Below are 15,599 nucleotides of genomic sequence, written 5' to 3'. Positions count from 1 at the left end.
ATATTCATTCCCAAAAGACCCTTAACAAAAACCATGTAATACATTACTCCATAAAGTCCTTTGAAACAGATAAACAACAGAATATAAGCAATTTAAAGAGTTTACTAAGCAAGTACATAGTAATATATAAATCTATACGTCTACATACATTACGGCAAGCCAAATAAACACACTGAAATAGGAATAAATTTGCAACAGCCGCAGGCAAGACACGTATACATAAAAAAGAATATTCACCCTTTTGTTTATAAAATTAATAGCCAACCATTGCTCCATTTAAGCATTGATCATTGTCCCAATTAGTGCTAAGCCTTAAACTTCCTATATTTATTTAGAAACATATGTTTAAAAGATCAAACAAACACTTAAGTCTTTAAATATCAAACTATGAAAAGTAGATTCTCTCAGCAAACAATGTATCATCTCAAATCTGCTAGAACTCATTTCAAAATTGCAAATAATTAAACTTGTAATTCTCTACCAGTAAAGAATGCAACAAAATAACTCCCTCAAGGCAGATGTTTAATTTACAAGTACAGGAAGCAAAATAGGCTACATCTTACAACGAAACATTGCGCCAGAAAAAATACTATATTGTCCACAATAATCCAAGAGACAAATATTAAACTCAAATTAAAAAAAAGAAGGAGCAGGTACTGCTTCAACTGCAAAACTGCTCAAAACCTGAGCTTATACTACCATATGTCTTCAATTGCAAAGAATGATCAAGTTTCTTTTCTATTGTTTGAGAATATTGCATTCTGCTATGACGATATCATTCTATCCCATGTGCAAAGATCATGACCAAACCAGGGTCCAATGTGAAGTCTTCTCCCATATGAGCATTGTCACATGCCATCACAAGCACTGCCTGCTTACTTGGTATCCTACGACAGACGTATTGTTCATAGGTGTGGCGATTCATCTGACGTGTCTCAAGGGTGCTAAGCCCTGGTGGCCAGTTACGCTCATGGGCATTCTCCATTAGTTCTGCAACAATATGAGCTGGACAGTGACTTTCAAGGAGGGAACGCTTGATGACTGTCTGAAGAACAACGTCCGGTGTTGATATCATCCCGCCCCAGCGGGTAACACGAGCAAGGGGCATGGAGTTCACCCATCGCACCACTTCATTGTTCTCAATTTCATCCTCGATCGCGCGGACCGAAGGGCTTGTGTTTGGGTTGGAGATCCGTATGGCGCGGATGTACTCCTTCAACATCTGCATCTCGCGACGATGCTCCGACAGTTGGCTTCGGATCTCTGTCAATTCCGTTTCCTGCTCACCAAGCTTGTTGGACTGGTTCTGTACCAGGAGCCTCAACTCCCGGACGCAATTGTGGTCTTTGACCTCATCCTTGGGGATGACCATACCACATCCTTTGTCACACTGTATAGGACGCTTGGGGTTGTGCTCGCATTCTTGAAGGTGCTGCTGCAGGGAATCTAAACGGACAACGGAGGCACAGCCGAAGCCTTCGTTGTCACAGTGAATCTGGAGGCGGGCAAGGAGGTTGCGCAAGATACGAGGCACTGGTTTGAGCTGCTGAGATGTTATATGGTTACGGTCTACAGGGCAGGTCTGCTGACGAGATAACCATTCTTGGATGCAGGTAGAACAAAAAGCATGTTCACATTCTGGTGCCTAAATGAGAATGAAAATACATGTATGCTGTCAATACTCAGACCCATTTAAAGACTATTTATAACCAATAATTAATAACCAATGGTACATAACACAATTATTAATATCATAATCCAGCAGGTATTTAGAATTCATTTAATTATTTCAAATATATTCAAAGAATGTCTCATGGAGTTCACATTCTTTGTAACAACTTCCCAAGTCATACATTGTGCATGTTGGTAGGACATTAGTGATACTCTTCATGCTGCAATATACATGTACATGTGCGGTGAACTAATAGTGACAGGCAAATCGCAATAATAAAATCATCTGACCTTCAATGATTGGAGTTCAGTTCATAGATAACTATCATACTGTGTAATGATAGCTTATTCAGAAATCTGCCATCAGTTCCAGATGGCTAACCAACAACTATGTTGAAAATTTCTAGTCAAATCATGTTTTGTATCAAAGAGGATCACATTCTGAAGTGCATGTGGAGCAAAGCTCAAACATATCCCTTCAATGCATTTTCAGGAACTATTGCATACTACATGTAGGATGCACATGTAGAAATCAAGGGACCCAACATATTGTGTAGCATTATGGTAATTGGAAAATCAGTTCAGAATAGATTCAAACCTGGGTTTTGAGGTGTTGAGTGTGATGAAATTCATACATGTACATGTAGTATACTGAAGTGATTGGTATACATGTAATTTACTTTCTAGAATGCATGCCTGCATGGAGTAGTTCTACATGAAATAAATAAAACTTCCTTGTTTTGCTAGGAATAATATGGCTTGCCTTACATGGGAACAATGACTATTGTCATATTTCATTCAGAGACTTCAAAGTCTTTCTTGTAGTTGTAAACATGTACAGCATATACAGTACACGAAGGCCTACCAAATCTTGGGTGCAACATAACTAATTATTAAAAAAACATTTTTAGGCCAGTTTCATCCACATTTCAGTCTCATGAACAGGGATCCATTACAGAATTGCATTTTACATGTAACCTTAAAAAAATCTAAATTAATGCACACAGCTCATTGGTTGAAAATTAAGTTGCATTTGATTTGAACTCTTTCTCCAGCATCACCCAGGACAAACGTTATCTTTCAACAAACTTCATCCATTAAAAGCCAACCTTGCATCATACGTGTAGAGTAACGTGACATGAGCTTGTTGCCTTGTTTGGTATTTACATGTTCCATGCCTCACTGCCAATGGTGATTTTTTTTTCCTATGTGTGTATCAATGCAAGTCCTTTTATTGACTCAATGGTTAACCTTATTTTTTAATTTGTACTGGATAAACATGTATTTCAATTTGCCTAATATTGAGATTGAACTATTTTTTAAAAAGAGTTGCATGCATACAGGCAACACCCACATATGCATGCAATTACAGTCGCAAGCCCTGGTCCAAGGGATCAAGGCCTACCCCTTCTTTATCAATTCAAAATCCCAAGTCTGCATTAATTTGTTCTAATTAGTATGTAGGCTTTGTACAATGAACATGAACTCTGATTTGAAAACTATCAGTATGTAAAATATATTTTGTTATGATATGAAAATCAGATAAGATGATATACAGTACGTCTTTCTGATCTCTTTATAAAATAAAATCAAGAAAATATAACTAAAGAACCCTACATGGTAAGAGACCTTCCTCACATTGACACAGCATTAAAACTTGGTTAACAACATCTGAACTAATCTTCATAGGGAAATGAAATGGATCATAACTATATACATGGACATCTTGCGATTTATTTCCCCAAGCCAATAGGAACGACCCAAGAGGAACAAGAGAGATCTATGAAATAGCCTACACACCTGCTGAGGGTCTTCAAGCACTGCACTACAGATTGGACAGATGAGTTCTTCATCCACCTCACCGACAAAGCGGGCCACCTCATACCCCATCTTTATTGAGAACTCCTTTATATTACTCAGTCAAGATCTGCAAGGGGGATATAAAACATTGAAAGAAATTGTTTTAATAACAAGATCGAGATACTGTATAATACTATATGAAGTGGAAACTGATTTATCTACTTGCACGCTCCTTCAAATGGTTTCACAATTGGTTGTGCGACCATTTGAGAGTATTTTGTTACAAAATCTTCTGTACTTAATTAAAAATAATCACAACTAGTTGCATGACCAGATGCAAAGGCCTCTTTAGGTGTGTTTAAATGTACATGTACAGTGTACATAGTGTAATTGATCATGAAGGTTTTCACTTTTCAGGCAGTACTAGATCATATCCAGTTTATCCATCTTATCCAGTTTCAAAAGACTGCTGTTCACATCAGGAAGAGTTTAAAAGCTTCCAAATTCTAAAAGATAACATACATGTATCATGTATTGGGATTGTAATAAGTCAGGTGTGTTGCTACATAAGGTGGTTTCAGACCGCCTCGAAGTTCGCCAGTTCCAGGTATTCTCTGATCGGGAAATTTACCCCGATCAGAAAATACCAGGTATTTTGGTAATGTGAAAGCAAACTACGCGTAATCTCCCCGAAAGAAAATACCCGCTAAATAGTAGGTACTTGGCGAAATTACGAGAACTTTCGTGGGGATTTTTCCAAGGTCGCAGGTATTTTGGCAATGTGAAAGCAAATTACGGGAACTTTTAGCCCAGCGTGTCGTTGGGCGCGGCGGCGTGGGTGGCTGCTGGGCTAGTGATTTTGAATCTTCCGCCTTGCCTGCTTATCAGACCACACTGCGCATGCTTGTAACTTCGGGAACTTATCCAGAAGGATGTGTTTCGGGCGGTGTGAATGCAGGAAAAATTAACGGGTATTTTTTAGCCTTGAAAAGTTCTCGTAATTTAACGGGGATTCTTGTGATCGAGGCGGTTTGAAACCGCCTAATGATGTCGGTGCAGCCTTTTGTTGTCACACCATACATTAGAAATTACCACAAGCTACAGAACTAATAATTTCAGTATGATGTTTCCTCGAGTGTTATGTACTTAAACACTGGACCAATGCTTGTGTTTACATGTACTTGCACCATTTAACACATGAACTGTATGCTATTATAGTTTTTACTCTACAAATATGGATCCATCAAAATCATACACAGGTCTTGTAAACTCCATCTACACATATAATAAAAATAATGATAATTTAATAATGGCAATTTCTTATATAGTGCTCACATCTGTATATAACATCAAACATACAAGTACATGTGTGTGTGTGAAGCTTCAAGGAAGCTACATATTTGGTCATATATGAAATTACTATGAAAAGTAACCAAAAATGAAGTGTTGAAACAGAATTGGTTTAGAGCTCAACTTCCTTTTCCGTTTAGCATGATATGCTCAGTGGTTATTTTTTTACTTCAATATTTGTGACATGTGGCTGTAACTGGTGTGTCATTGATTTTAGTCATCAATTCAAAGTTTATCAACAAATGACTCATTACAATAGATCACAGGGATAACAAGTTTGTGGTGATTGATAATGTTTAGCTTGGTTTGGCAGTTATCTTGGATTGACATGTATGTCATTCATATCAAAGTAAATGCACCTCAACAACATTAAAGTAAAGAATAGTCAACTTGAGTGCCTACGAAATTCTGTTAATTGCATTGATATGAATAAAATCCAGAGAACATACATTCATTCTCATTTCAACATTTTGGATCCATTATTGGATCTGCTGGCCTGTTAAAAAAGGAATAAATTCTTTTGTTGTGAAGGTTGATTATACTGTGCATATCCAATCATTCGTAAGAAATTGAGTTGTAAACTTCTTTCCAAATTCCATGAACTTAGAGGTCTATTACTTTTTAGAGACCATAATGTTTAATAAATAGTGGCAAAGATTATTGATCCAAACAACCGTTGAAACATTATGGTTTCAATTCGTGCATTTCATAATAAAACCATGCAGCATTATAAGAGGGTTTTGTGCTGACCAATTTTAATTAAAGACGTGCAAGATCACATGGGCCATGTTTTAGAATTGACAAATTAAAAGGAAAATAATTGAATGATGAATCCCAAATAAAGAGAGAAAAAAAAATCTGTACAGTGTGCAACTATATATGTAAAATGTAGTGGAAACATGTAGAGTTCTTAACCACTTTGAGAGAGAAACACTGTAATATTTGGTGTTGATTACAACTTTGGTCCATCAATTTCTCAGAAACTCAGGATTGAGTGACGTCACAAATAGAGGTGCAACTTGCGGCGCATGGATTATGAATTGGGACACACAAAACCTTGACATGAACTCCATTATTAATCTCGGTCCTTCAGTACTTCTGAAATAAGCCATGCAAACTTTGACCATTACCCTGACATCTACTAAAAAAAAAATATTGAAAGTTGAACTCCCTATACATCCCTATACTACATGTATTGAACAGGAAATCTAAAATTGACAATATTATGAATGACACTATTCTTACCATTAACAAGAAAAATACATTAGACGCAGTAACCATATTACTGAAATTTGTGTAATTGTGTACATTGTCACTTACATGCCAGAGTCAAAGTGTTATGAAAAGCAGCCTGATTAATCCATGCAGAAAGGCAGCTGAATAAAAGGAGATAGCAGATAAAGTGATACCTACTTGGTCAAACTCACATGCTATGTACATGAAATGTGTGAACTGTGAAACTTGTATAATGAATCTTTTTTTAGTGGAAGGCTATAAATTTAGCACATGCCATGATTGAAATAAATCTAGGCCAAAATCTAGGCCTGAATAATTTAAGCTCCATGTACAAATGAGGATGTTTGGTAATATGAGCACTCCCACTCATGAAAACTTACAAGATGAGTGTAATTAGTGCTGCTATTTGAAAAAACAAGGCATAAGCGACAGTGGCGTACTGTGGGTCACGTCATTGGGGGGCACCAGCCAAAATTTCAAGTCACTAAGGGAGCGCGCTCAGTTGTCAGGTATATTGACCTACATGTACATGTAATAGAGATATTTTAAGGACATGCCAATAAACGGATATTTATATCACTAATTAATGAGAGCGCGCAGCGCGAGCTGAAATTTTTTTATATTTAAAGCTAAAAAGGGACATTATACATGTAAGCAAATTTTTGGGATCATGATACGTAACTGTCTCGCTAAACAAACAATGCGATCACTAAGTGCAAGCTAAATTAACCAGGGAAATTTTAAGGTCTATATTTTAGAATCCATTAAACGTATAAATATCTCACCATAGTCATCTAATGCTAGTGCCATTTTGTTAGAATTACATGTACATCTAAACACAGTCATGAAGCACCTTTTGAAGTCATTGTAATCATGATTATCATACGCATCTTACTAATCAAATACTGCAAGCGCGATGCGCGAGCTGAAAATTTAGAAAATTCAGACCTGAAAGGGGGCATTCTAAGGCTTGTTTGTAGGAATTTCCTAAGAAAGTATGTGTTTCACTAACCAAATAGTGCGAGTTCGAACGCGAGCTGAAAATTTTGTATATATTGACCCCCCAAACATGCGCGAAGCGCAAGCTGAAAATTTAGGAAATTCAGACCTGAATAGGGGCATTCTAAGGCTTGTTTGTAGGAATTCACTAAGACCCTACATATTTCACTAACCAAATGATGCGAGCGTGAAGCGCGAGCTGAAAATTTTTGATATTCAGATCAGAAAAATTGACTTTTTAAGGACTGATTTTAGGAGTTCATGAAGAGCAGAATTAGCACGGACAGGAAATGTTTTATATTAAGACCTTAAAATAGGGCAATCACTTTAAACCATGAAAAAGAAGAATATGTCACTTCATAAACACAATAATAACTTGAAATTCGAGGAAATATATTTTGTTGTATGTTGTAGTTACGCCACTGATAAGCGATGTAGTGTCTCACCAACTTGTGAAAATGATCAGAAATATCGCGATTTGCAAGGGCACGCAAGAGAATTGTGAAATAACTGGAACAGAGTAACATTTGTCATAATATAGTCTTGCATGTAAACTTTAAAGTTGACCTCAAAATGACCTTTGACCTTGCCATGTAATCTCCGAACACATGCACATGAAGGTCTCCTAATTAAGTACAGCTACAACCCAAATTTGATTTGAAAGTGACTTGTCATAAGAGAGTCTTGCATATAAACTTTAATGTTGACCTAAAAATGACCTTAGACCTTACCATGTGAACTCCGACTGCAGCATAACATGCAGGTCTCCTAAAAACATCTACAACCCAAGATTGGGTGAAAAGTGACTTACGGTTGTGGAGTTTAAGTCATACATGTAAGAGAGACTTGCACATAAACATGTGTAATAAAGAGTAAAATCATTTTTTACTAAGCATATCCAGTTTATCCCTACATATTAATTCAATCTCTCATGAATGAAAGATTACAAACTAGGATATAGAATTCTCATGAGTGATGCAAAATTATATACTAGCAAATGTTTATAATTCTTGTATCATGTAATCATATTTTGTTTAAATGATTTTGGTGATATTTTTGGCTTGTTTATGTTGCTGGGCTAGCCTCATGAGAGTTTTTTTGGACAGTGTGTGCACTCTATCTAAAATCCACAACATTATTCAAAAGTTTGACAATCCACAACACAATATACAAGTCTACAAGACACAAAAGAGATGCTAATGAATCACTTTTATACAAGAACATTTTACTAATTACTATCCTCATTTACACTTGACAAATTATTTTGAGCAATTTCATTTTGATTTGACCTTTGACCTTAATCCTCGCTTGCTCAGTTCATACATGTACATGTATGTGATAATCTTCATAAAGGTTCAGTATTGAAATAAGGAAGAAAATCTGATTTTTCAAAATGCTGGATTTATGTATGTATCTTAAACCATTTGTATGTGATGAAGAGAATACTGAGAAATCAAGTTTTCCCTTTTCTGGGATGCTCTGTATTTCCTGTACGTGATCAAAACAGTTTTATGCAATGTAAGTTAGTTAAGTTGATAAGTGAGTTTAGTTTATTAAAGTTTAGTACCGGTAGTTAGGTTTTGTGATTGTAAAGTGCTTAGAGAAATTTTGTTAGGCACTATATAAATATTGAATTATTATTATCATTACTATATACTGGTACTCATTAATTTATATTATGTCATATGACCAGAGATTTTAGAGGTGTAAGACTCTGTTCACTAAATTCAGCATTTTTGCACTTTTACCAACTTTTTGAAAAATGAATCTAACAAAACACAAATTCCAAAGATTGCTTAACCCTATGGATTACAGATCAAACTGTGACATGATGAATTTTCAGATCTACATGTAAAGGTAAAAAAAAGTGAAATTTAAGCCACCTTTTCCCACTTTGTAACTGTTTTTACAGGGACGTATTCATGTAAAAAAGACACATCAGCATGGGGACACTAAGGAGCATAGACTTGCACATGATTTGCACTAGTTTTGCTTCTTTGAAGTACTGTGGAAGTGTTTTATACATCTTTCGATCGCGAATTTATCAACCCACAAAAAACTCTGTACGCGTACATGTCTGTAACAACTTGTACAGTACATGCAGAGGCAGCACCAAGGTACTTTGATTTGAAGGAAGGGGGGGGGGGAGAAAGATGACCGAATTTGTTTTCAAGTGAAAACTGGGAAATATGTAAAGTAAAGTAACATGATCTAGACCTATTGCTCTCAATCATGGTTTCATTTCCTTATTCTAAGTGATCTGTCAATTGACAGATCAACTATTATTTTTGTTAGATTTTTTATCTATCATTATTTATTTTTCTTTTTTCTACTGTTTTCTTATAGCACGATATGAAAGTCCTTCATCAATTTTCTTCAGATTTGTATCTTTTATATGCATCTATGACATGATATGACTGAAACAAGTTCAAGGTCAAAACGTTATGACGACATCATCCAGGCACGATTTCATTACAGGTCATGTAGAGGTCACGACGTACGCGCGCATAAAAATTTTAAAATGCCCAAAATCACTTTTTTACTTAAAGGACAAGTCCACCCCAACAAAAACTTGATTTGAATAAAAAGAGAAAAATTCAACAAGTGTAACACTGAAAATTTCATCAAAATCGGATGTAAAATAAGAAAGTTATGACATTTTAAAGTTTCGCTTCATTTCACAAAACAGTTATATGCACATCTCGGTCGGTATGCAAATGAGGGAACTGATGACATCACTCACTCACTATTTCTTTTGTATTTTATTATATGAAATATTTTTATTTTATCGTCATTGTCATGTGAAATAAAGTTTCATTCCTCCCTGAACACGTGGAATTCCATTATTTTAACATTTTGTGCTTCAGGCAAGGAGGTCCTAATCATCAAATTCGTAAAAAATTGAAATATTGTATAATTTAAACAATAAAAAACAAAAGAAATAGTGAGTGACATCATCGACTCTCTCATTTGGATGTAACTGGCTCGTTCATATAACTATTTTGTTGAAAATAAGCGAAACTTTGAAATGTCATAACTTTCTTATTTTACATCCGATTTTGATGAAATTTGCAGCATTGTGCTTGTCTGATTTTTCTCTATTGATTCAAATGAACATTTTTCTGAGGTGGACTTGACCTTTAAGTAAAAATGTTTAGTATGTTTCATGTCATTTTAAGCATTTCAAAAATTTGCATGTGCATACGGTATGGTTATGCACACGTTCTCGTGCATAATTTACGCAACACAGAATCACCAAGTCTGTGTAAAAAATGTCAATGTGCATTTATACGAAGATTCTGAGCAATTCCATTCCTTGATCAACCTTCTACAACCAATAATAAAGGAATTAGCCATCATAAAAGTTCATAGCACATGTGCGTGCTATAACCATAGGCCATACATATGTGCAAAAACATGCTCATACAAATTCATTACCTTGTTCCTTTCTGTTTTTCGCCAGGCTACAAGACGCATGTCCTCTGATATGCATCATGTTCTTGTAGCTTGGTGAAGAACAAAAGAAACAAGATGGCAACATAAACATCACGGCGAGTATTCCTGTCTTTTCATAATATATTTCTTGTTTTTTTTAAATGTATTCTTGTTTAATGGAATCAATATTGTATAAATGTCGGAAATGAAGTTGTATTTCATTTATATCGTGAGGTCTACATGATTGATTATCACTCTTATTATTATCACTATCATTATAGCATCATCGCTTTGCAAAAGAACAAAAGAAACAACACCAACAAAAGCATAAGTTTTTTCCACCCAAAATTTTGTCTCACTGAGGTCAGAAGCCCATTTTTATTGTGTGTGGACGACAACAAAAATTCTTATCAAAACAAGAGTAGACGGTGAAAAGGGGTAATTTTTCATGAGGAATCTGCTTATCACATTTTCATTTGCCGGCAAGGTAAACCTTTTGAAGCAAATGTAAACAAAGGAAATTGGTCTCCCTAACTGGAGACTGTCTCTGAAGTTGGATACCCAAATTCTTTACAAAAGTCTCTGATATTGGAGATAATCTCTCTCATGGGAGACAGTCCCCAATATTGGCCGTGTGCCTCTACTGTAGTACGGTACATCTAAATGATTTTTACTCTCTACTAGTACTAGTAGGACTAGGAGCAAGATAAGATAAGATTTATTGACTCTATCGACCCCCTCTCGGGGTATGAGAGTACAAACATAAAAACATATTTACAAAAGATATACAAGCATAATAGATGTGAACATAATAGTATATAAAAATATTCAGCCTATATAGAATACAGAGTAAATACAACATGTAATGTACATGAATGATATAACACAGAGCATAAGAGTTTAATATGGATTGTATAGATTAAATAAACAAAACTAGTATCATACTTGAGCTATTTTTTGGGGGGTATATTTCTATTTCATTTTTTTCTTTGATTTTGGTTTTGTTTGTATTTTAAAACGTTTTACAAGACTAGCCTGTCTGGCCATTTGATTATCCTACCGCTACGGGTAGGTACAATTATGTTGGTATTACTTTTGTTATTAGGCACATCGTCCTCAATATTTGACTTGGGAGACTAGTAGAATTTTTTTTATATTTTTTTAAAGATGGCAAATTGCCATCTTTAAAAAAATAGCAAAATTAAGTACATGTATCAGCAGAATTAAATAACTTGGATGTTTTAAGTCCACTTGACCTGATTTTATTGATATGTCTTGGTATATACAAGTTTCTCTCCTTCTGGAAGAAGGATAAACAAAGTGGACAATTTGTATCCTTCAATAAACTTAAATCATACCTACTATTATTTACAGATAGTGTATGTGACCGATAACGAAATTTGCTCAGAGTAATATCTTTCTTGCTTAGTACTAAAAAGTATGTTTCCTCATGAGGATCATTCTTCTACATCCTATAATTCGTACAAATACGGTTAGACCAGGTTGATGATTTCCAATCTTGTTGACACATGTCACAAAGACGTGTCTTCAGAACATTGAGAATCCATTGACTGCTAAGTGCTATCCATCACCCTGATGCAACCAAATGTTACCTAACCCTGCATTTTGAAAAATATCTTTGATACATTTTAGCCATAGTGATTCATTGACAGTGTGCATGTGATTAAGCAGGTTATCAGTAGAGGCGCTGGTCCAAAAATTGGGATTGTCCCAGAAAACAAGGATATCCTCAAAAACCAAGACAAATCATGTCTTGATAAATTGAGACTGTCCTTGTTTATGGGGACGGTTTTTTTTTCACTTCCCCTACGGGACAAAGACAGCAATTACGGAAATTGAGAGTGCTAAAAATAGATTCAGTGACCTCAATTCCCCCAGTTCACTGTTTATTTTTCATGACTTACCGTCTTCCAATAATCTTGTTATGAAACCTGATATATGTTTACATTGACTAGCACACTTGATTGGTGTCGGCACTTGACAGGTGAACATTCCTAGATTTGTGTGAAGAAATCCTTATAAACTGAGACAGTCCTTGTAAACTGGGACGATCCCAATTTTCTGACCAGTGCCTCTACTGGTTTAATATAGAAAATATTTGAATACTTCTGTTGCTTTCCCTTATTCTTAAGTAAACCAATATTCATGATATTAATCCAACCAATCTTTCTACATTTGGTGATTTGATTCAATATCGGTCCACGTCCTGTTTCACCGTACACCCCCGGGGGGGGGCACTCGACCAAAAAAGTGGTAGGGGTGTGCCGCGGGCGAGGCAAAAAATGGGGGCCTTGGAGCGGGCTTACTGTAAGGAGGGTCCTCGGAACGGGCTTCGGAACTACAAATGTTTGTGAAAACGGGGGTCCTTGGAACGGATCTCCAGCGTGTGAGTGCGTATATGCATCCCTATGGAACGGGCAATAGTGCATGACGCAGCTAGCGCGGTCTCCTCCGCGCTGAGGCGATGGTCGAAAAGCGCTCTACGGCCGCTTTTCACCAAAATTGCAGCTCATTATATAGCAGCTCAATGCGATCGGAACGGCGTAACGAAAAATGCGAAGCTTTGGAGCGGATTTCTTTCTTGTTTTTTTCTCGATAAGAAGAAAATGCCATGCCTTGGAGCGACTTTCTTTGTTCTTTTTCTCAAAAAGACAAAAATGCTATGCCTTGGAACGGAAATTTGAGTGTGAAAATGGGGGTCCCCTCCGCGGCACATACGGCTTATATACCGAGTGCCCCCCCGGGCGTACACCATGCAGTCTGGTGTACGGTACATCTTTTTTATATGTAGCATTGTCCTCAAGAATTTCCTATGGAAAATTTCAATTTGCTTTATGCACTCAAAGTCAATCCCCCACACTTCACAACCATCTCGACTCGAGCTCTGCCGCCGCCCGCACTCCGAGTGGAGCTCCCGGAGTTACCGCGCCCGCGGCGTCGTTCGTTGAGGAGATAACTTCTTTACCCAAATTCGCCAAAATATTAATTTTTCGTTAGGCCTATATATTTTTACGCTAGAATGAAATAAAAATTATGAAATTTTACCTACACCCAACATCCATTTCTTCGACACGTCATTTCATTTCGTAGAGAAGATGTTTTGACTGGATCAGGAAATGGTTCCTGTATATGTATTTAGGCATACACCAACGATACGAACGTAGAGGGCAGCAACACACGACAGTGTTGGGGGATTTCGGGGTTTACTCACTGAACTGGAAATACCGGTGGAAATATTTCCAGTTCAGTGGGTTCCCCCCCCCCCCCCGGCTTTGGAGCCAATTTCCTTTTTGTGATTTTCAAATTTCTAGGTACCAAAATGACCTTCATTTTGTAGTGAACTCCCTTTTTTGGCTTTTTAAATTTCTCGGTCAAATCCCCTCTTGGAAAAAAGCTAGATCAACGCCTGCTTTATTTTCGGGGGGGGGGGGGGGGGGCTCTTAGCCCCCCACTTTTCCCCCAAGCCCGTAAAAATGTAAGAAATGACCATATGATTGTGATTTTTGAATGGTCAGCCACCCCCCCCCCTTGAAAACCGTTCCGCGGCCCCTGCTTTAGCACTTGCTTTGATAGATTTAAGATATTCAGAAAATATCTTACACTTTTCCGGTGCTTTTCTTTCTGTTCTCCTTCTTCTTTTTTGCTCTTGCTGGCTATGCCCGGCCCCAAACACTTTATTATATATTATTTATTATGTACGCCTGGGGCCCGTTTCTCAACACCGTCATAAGTCTAACCATGACTAAATCGGAGATAGTGAGCCAGTGGCGTAGCTAGGATTTTTTCCCGGGGGGGGGGGGGGGGCACTGGGGGGTCCTTGCTTTTTCAGGGGGGCACCGGCCATTTTTCCGGTGTGTGTGTATGTGTCCACAAGGGCGGATCCGACTTTCGCCAATAGGGGACGGGGCCCGAATTTATCTTCACCTATTTATTTATTTATTTATTTATTGATATGTTCATATTCCACAATCATCAAAGTACATTTCATAATCATGTTTACAATGAAAACAATGCATAACCTATGCAGGATTGAAACGTAGCAATGAAATGAAAAAAAAGTGGAGGGGCCTACTAAAAAGCAGAGCTTGTAAAATGTAGACCCCCTATCAAAACACAAATATAGTAAAATAATCAGCAAAATTCTATAAAATTATATAGATATAAACACTGTAACACAAATGTATTTACACTATATACAAAATTAAACATTGACTTCAAATAATAATCAATACTACCGTGGATAAGTATGAAGTTCACAAATATTTGATTGAATCAATAAGAATTCAGGAGAAATTTTTTGATGAGTAATTTAAATCGTATAAGATTAGCTGTCTCTTTCATTTCTCTGTCCAGAGAATTCCAAAGTTTTGGTCCTGTGAAAAATACAGTTTTGCTAGAAAATACTGTTTTACTTTTAGGTAAGTGATAGTCATTTGATTGTCTCGTATTATATGAATGTAAACTATTGTTTCTCATAAATTTCTTTTGTAGGACATTAGGTACACACTTGTTAGTTTTACTCTTATAAAACAACATAAACATAAAATAATCTCATAAGTCTTATAAAAAGTGTGAGCGCGAAGCGCGAGCGATTTTTTTTTTTTTACTTTAATGTATTTTTTTTCCTGAAATCTAATTTTCTGGGCAATGTTATGTATGATCCTGAACAAGATTCGTATGTACCCCCAAGCGCTAACATAAATTTTATCAACTGTTCTAGCATTATCGAAAAGGGACCTGTTAAGGACTGCTTACAGTTACCCACGAAGACGGTATATATTTCAATAATGCGAGTGCGAAGCGCGAGCAAATTTTTTTACATTCCGACCTCAAAAAAAATGGTCATTCTAAGCACTTTTTGTATTAATTAATGGGATAGGTATGTAACTAAACAATTGATGCGAGCGCGAAGCGCGAGAGGAAGAAAATTGAGATTTTAGACCTAAAAGCGGGACACTCTATTCATATTTTGTAAGTCATAAATAGGATATAGTCAATTGGGTATCATTAATAATGCGATCATGAAGCGTGCATGAGCAGACAATTATTGATATTCTGATGTAAAACTGGATAATTTAAATACATTT

General features: G+C 36.5%; 1 protein-coding gene across 3 annotated transcripts; it reads right to left on the bottom strand.

Moving 5' to 3' along the window:
• Positions 1-365: 365 nt before the first annotated feature.
• On the bottom strand, positions 366-13,668 carry LOC121423723 (E3 ubiquitin-protein ligase NRDP1-like). Of its 3 annotated transcripts, none has more exons than XM_041619163.1 (3): positions 13,562-13,668; positions 3,472-3,598; positions 366-1,645 (listed from the first exon to the last, which is right to left on the bottom strand). In XM_041619163.1, exons 2-3 carry the CDS (start codon positions 3,559-3,561, stop codon positions 776-778), a joined length of 960 nt encoding a protein of 319 aa, XP_041475097.1. In that variant the 5' UTR covers positions 3,562-3,598; positions 13,562-13,668; the 3' UTR covers positions 366-775. The 3 variants fall into 3 exon arrangements, with proteins under 3 accessions (XP_041475097.1, XP_041475107.1, XP_041475117.1); XM_041619173.1 differs by having other exon boundaries at positions 13,558-13,657; XM_041619183.1 differs by having other exon boundaries at positions 3,472-3,601; positions 13,559-13,640.
• Positions 13,669-15,599: the final 1,931 nt, after the last annotated feature.

The sequence above is a fragment of the Lytechinus variegatus genome, chromosome 1, assembly GCF_018143015.1.
Source record: "Lytechinus variegatus isolate NC3 chromosome 1, Lvar_3.0, whole genome shotgun sequence".
NCBI lineage: Eukaryota > Metazoa > Echinodermata > Echinoidea > Temnopleuroida > Toxopneustidae > Lytechinus > Lytechinus variegatus.
The sequence above is the reverse complement of the archived record's forward strand: the minus strand, read 5'-3'. Positions and strand labels throughout refer to the sequence as shown.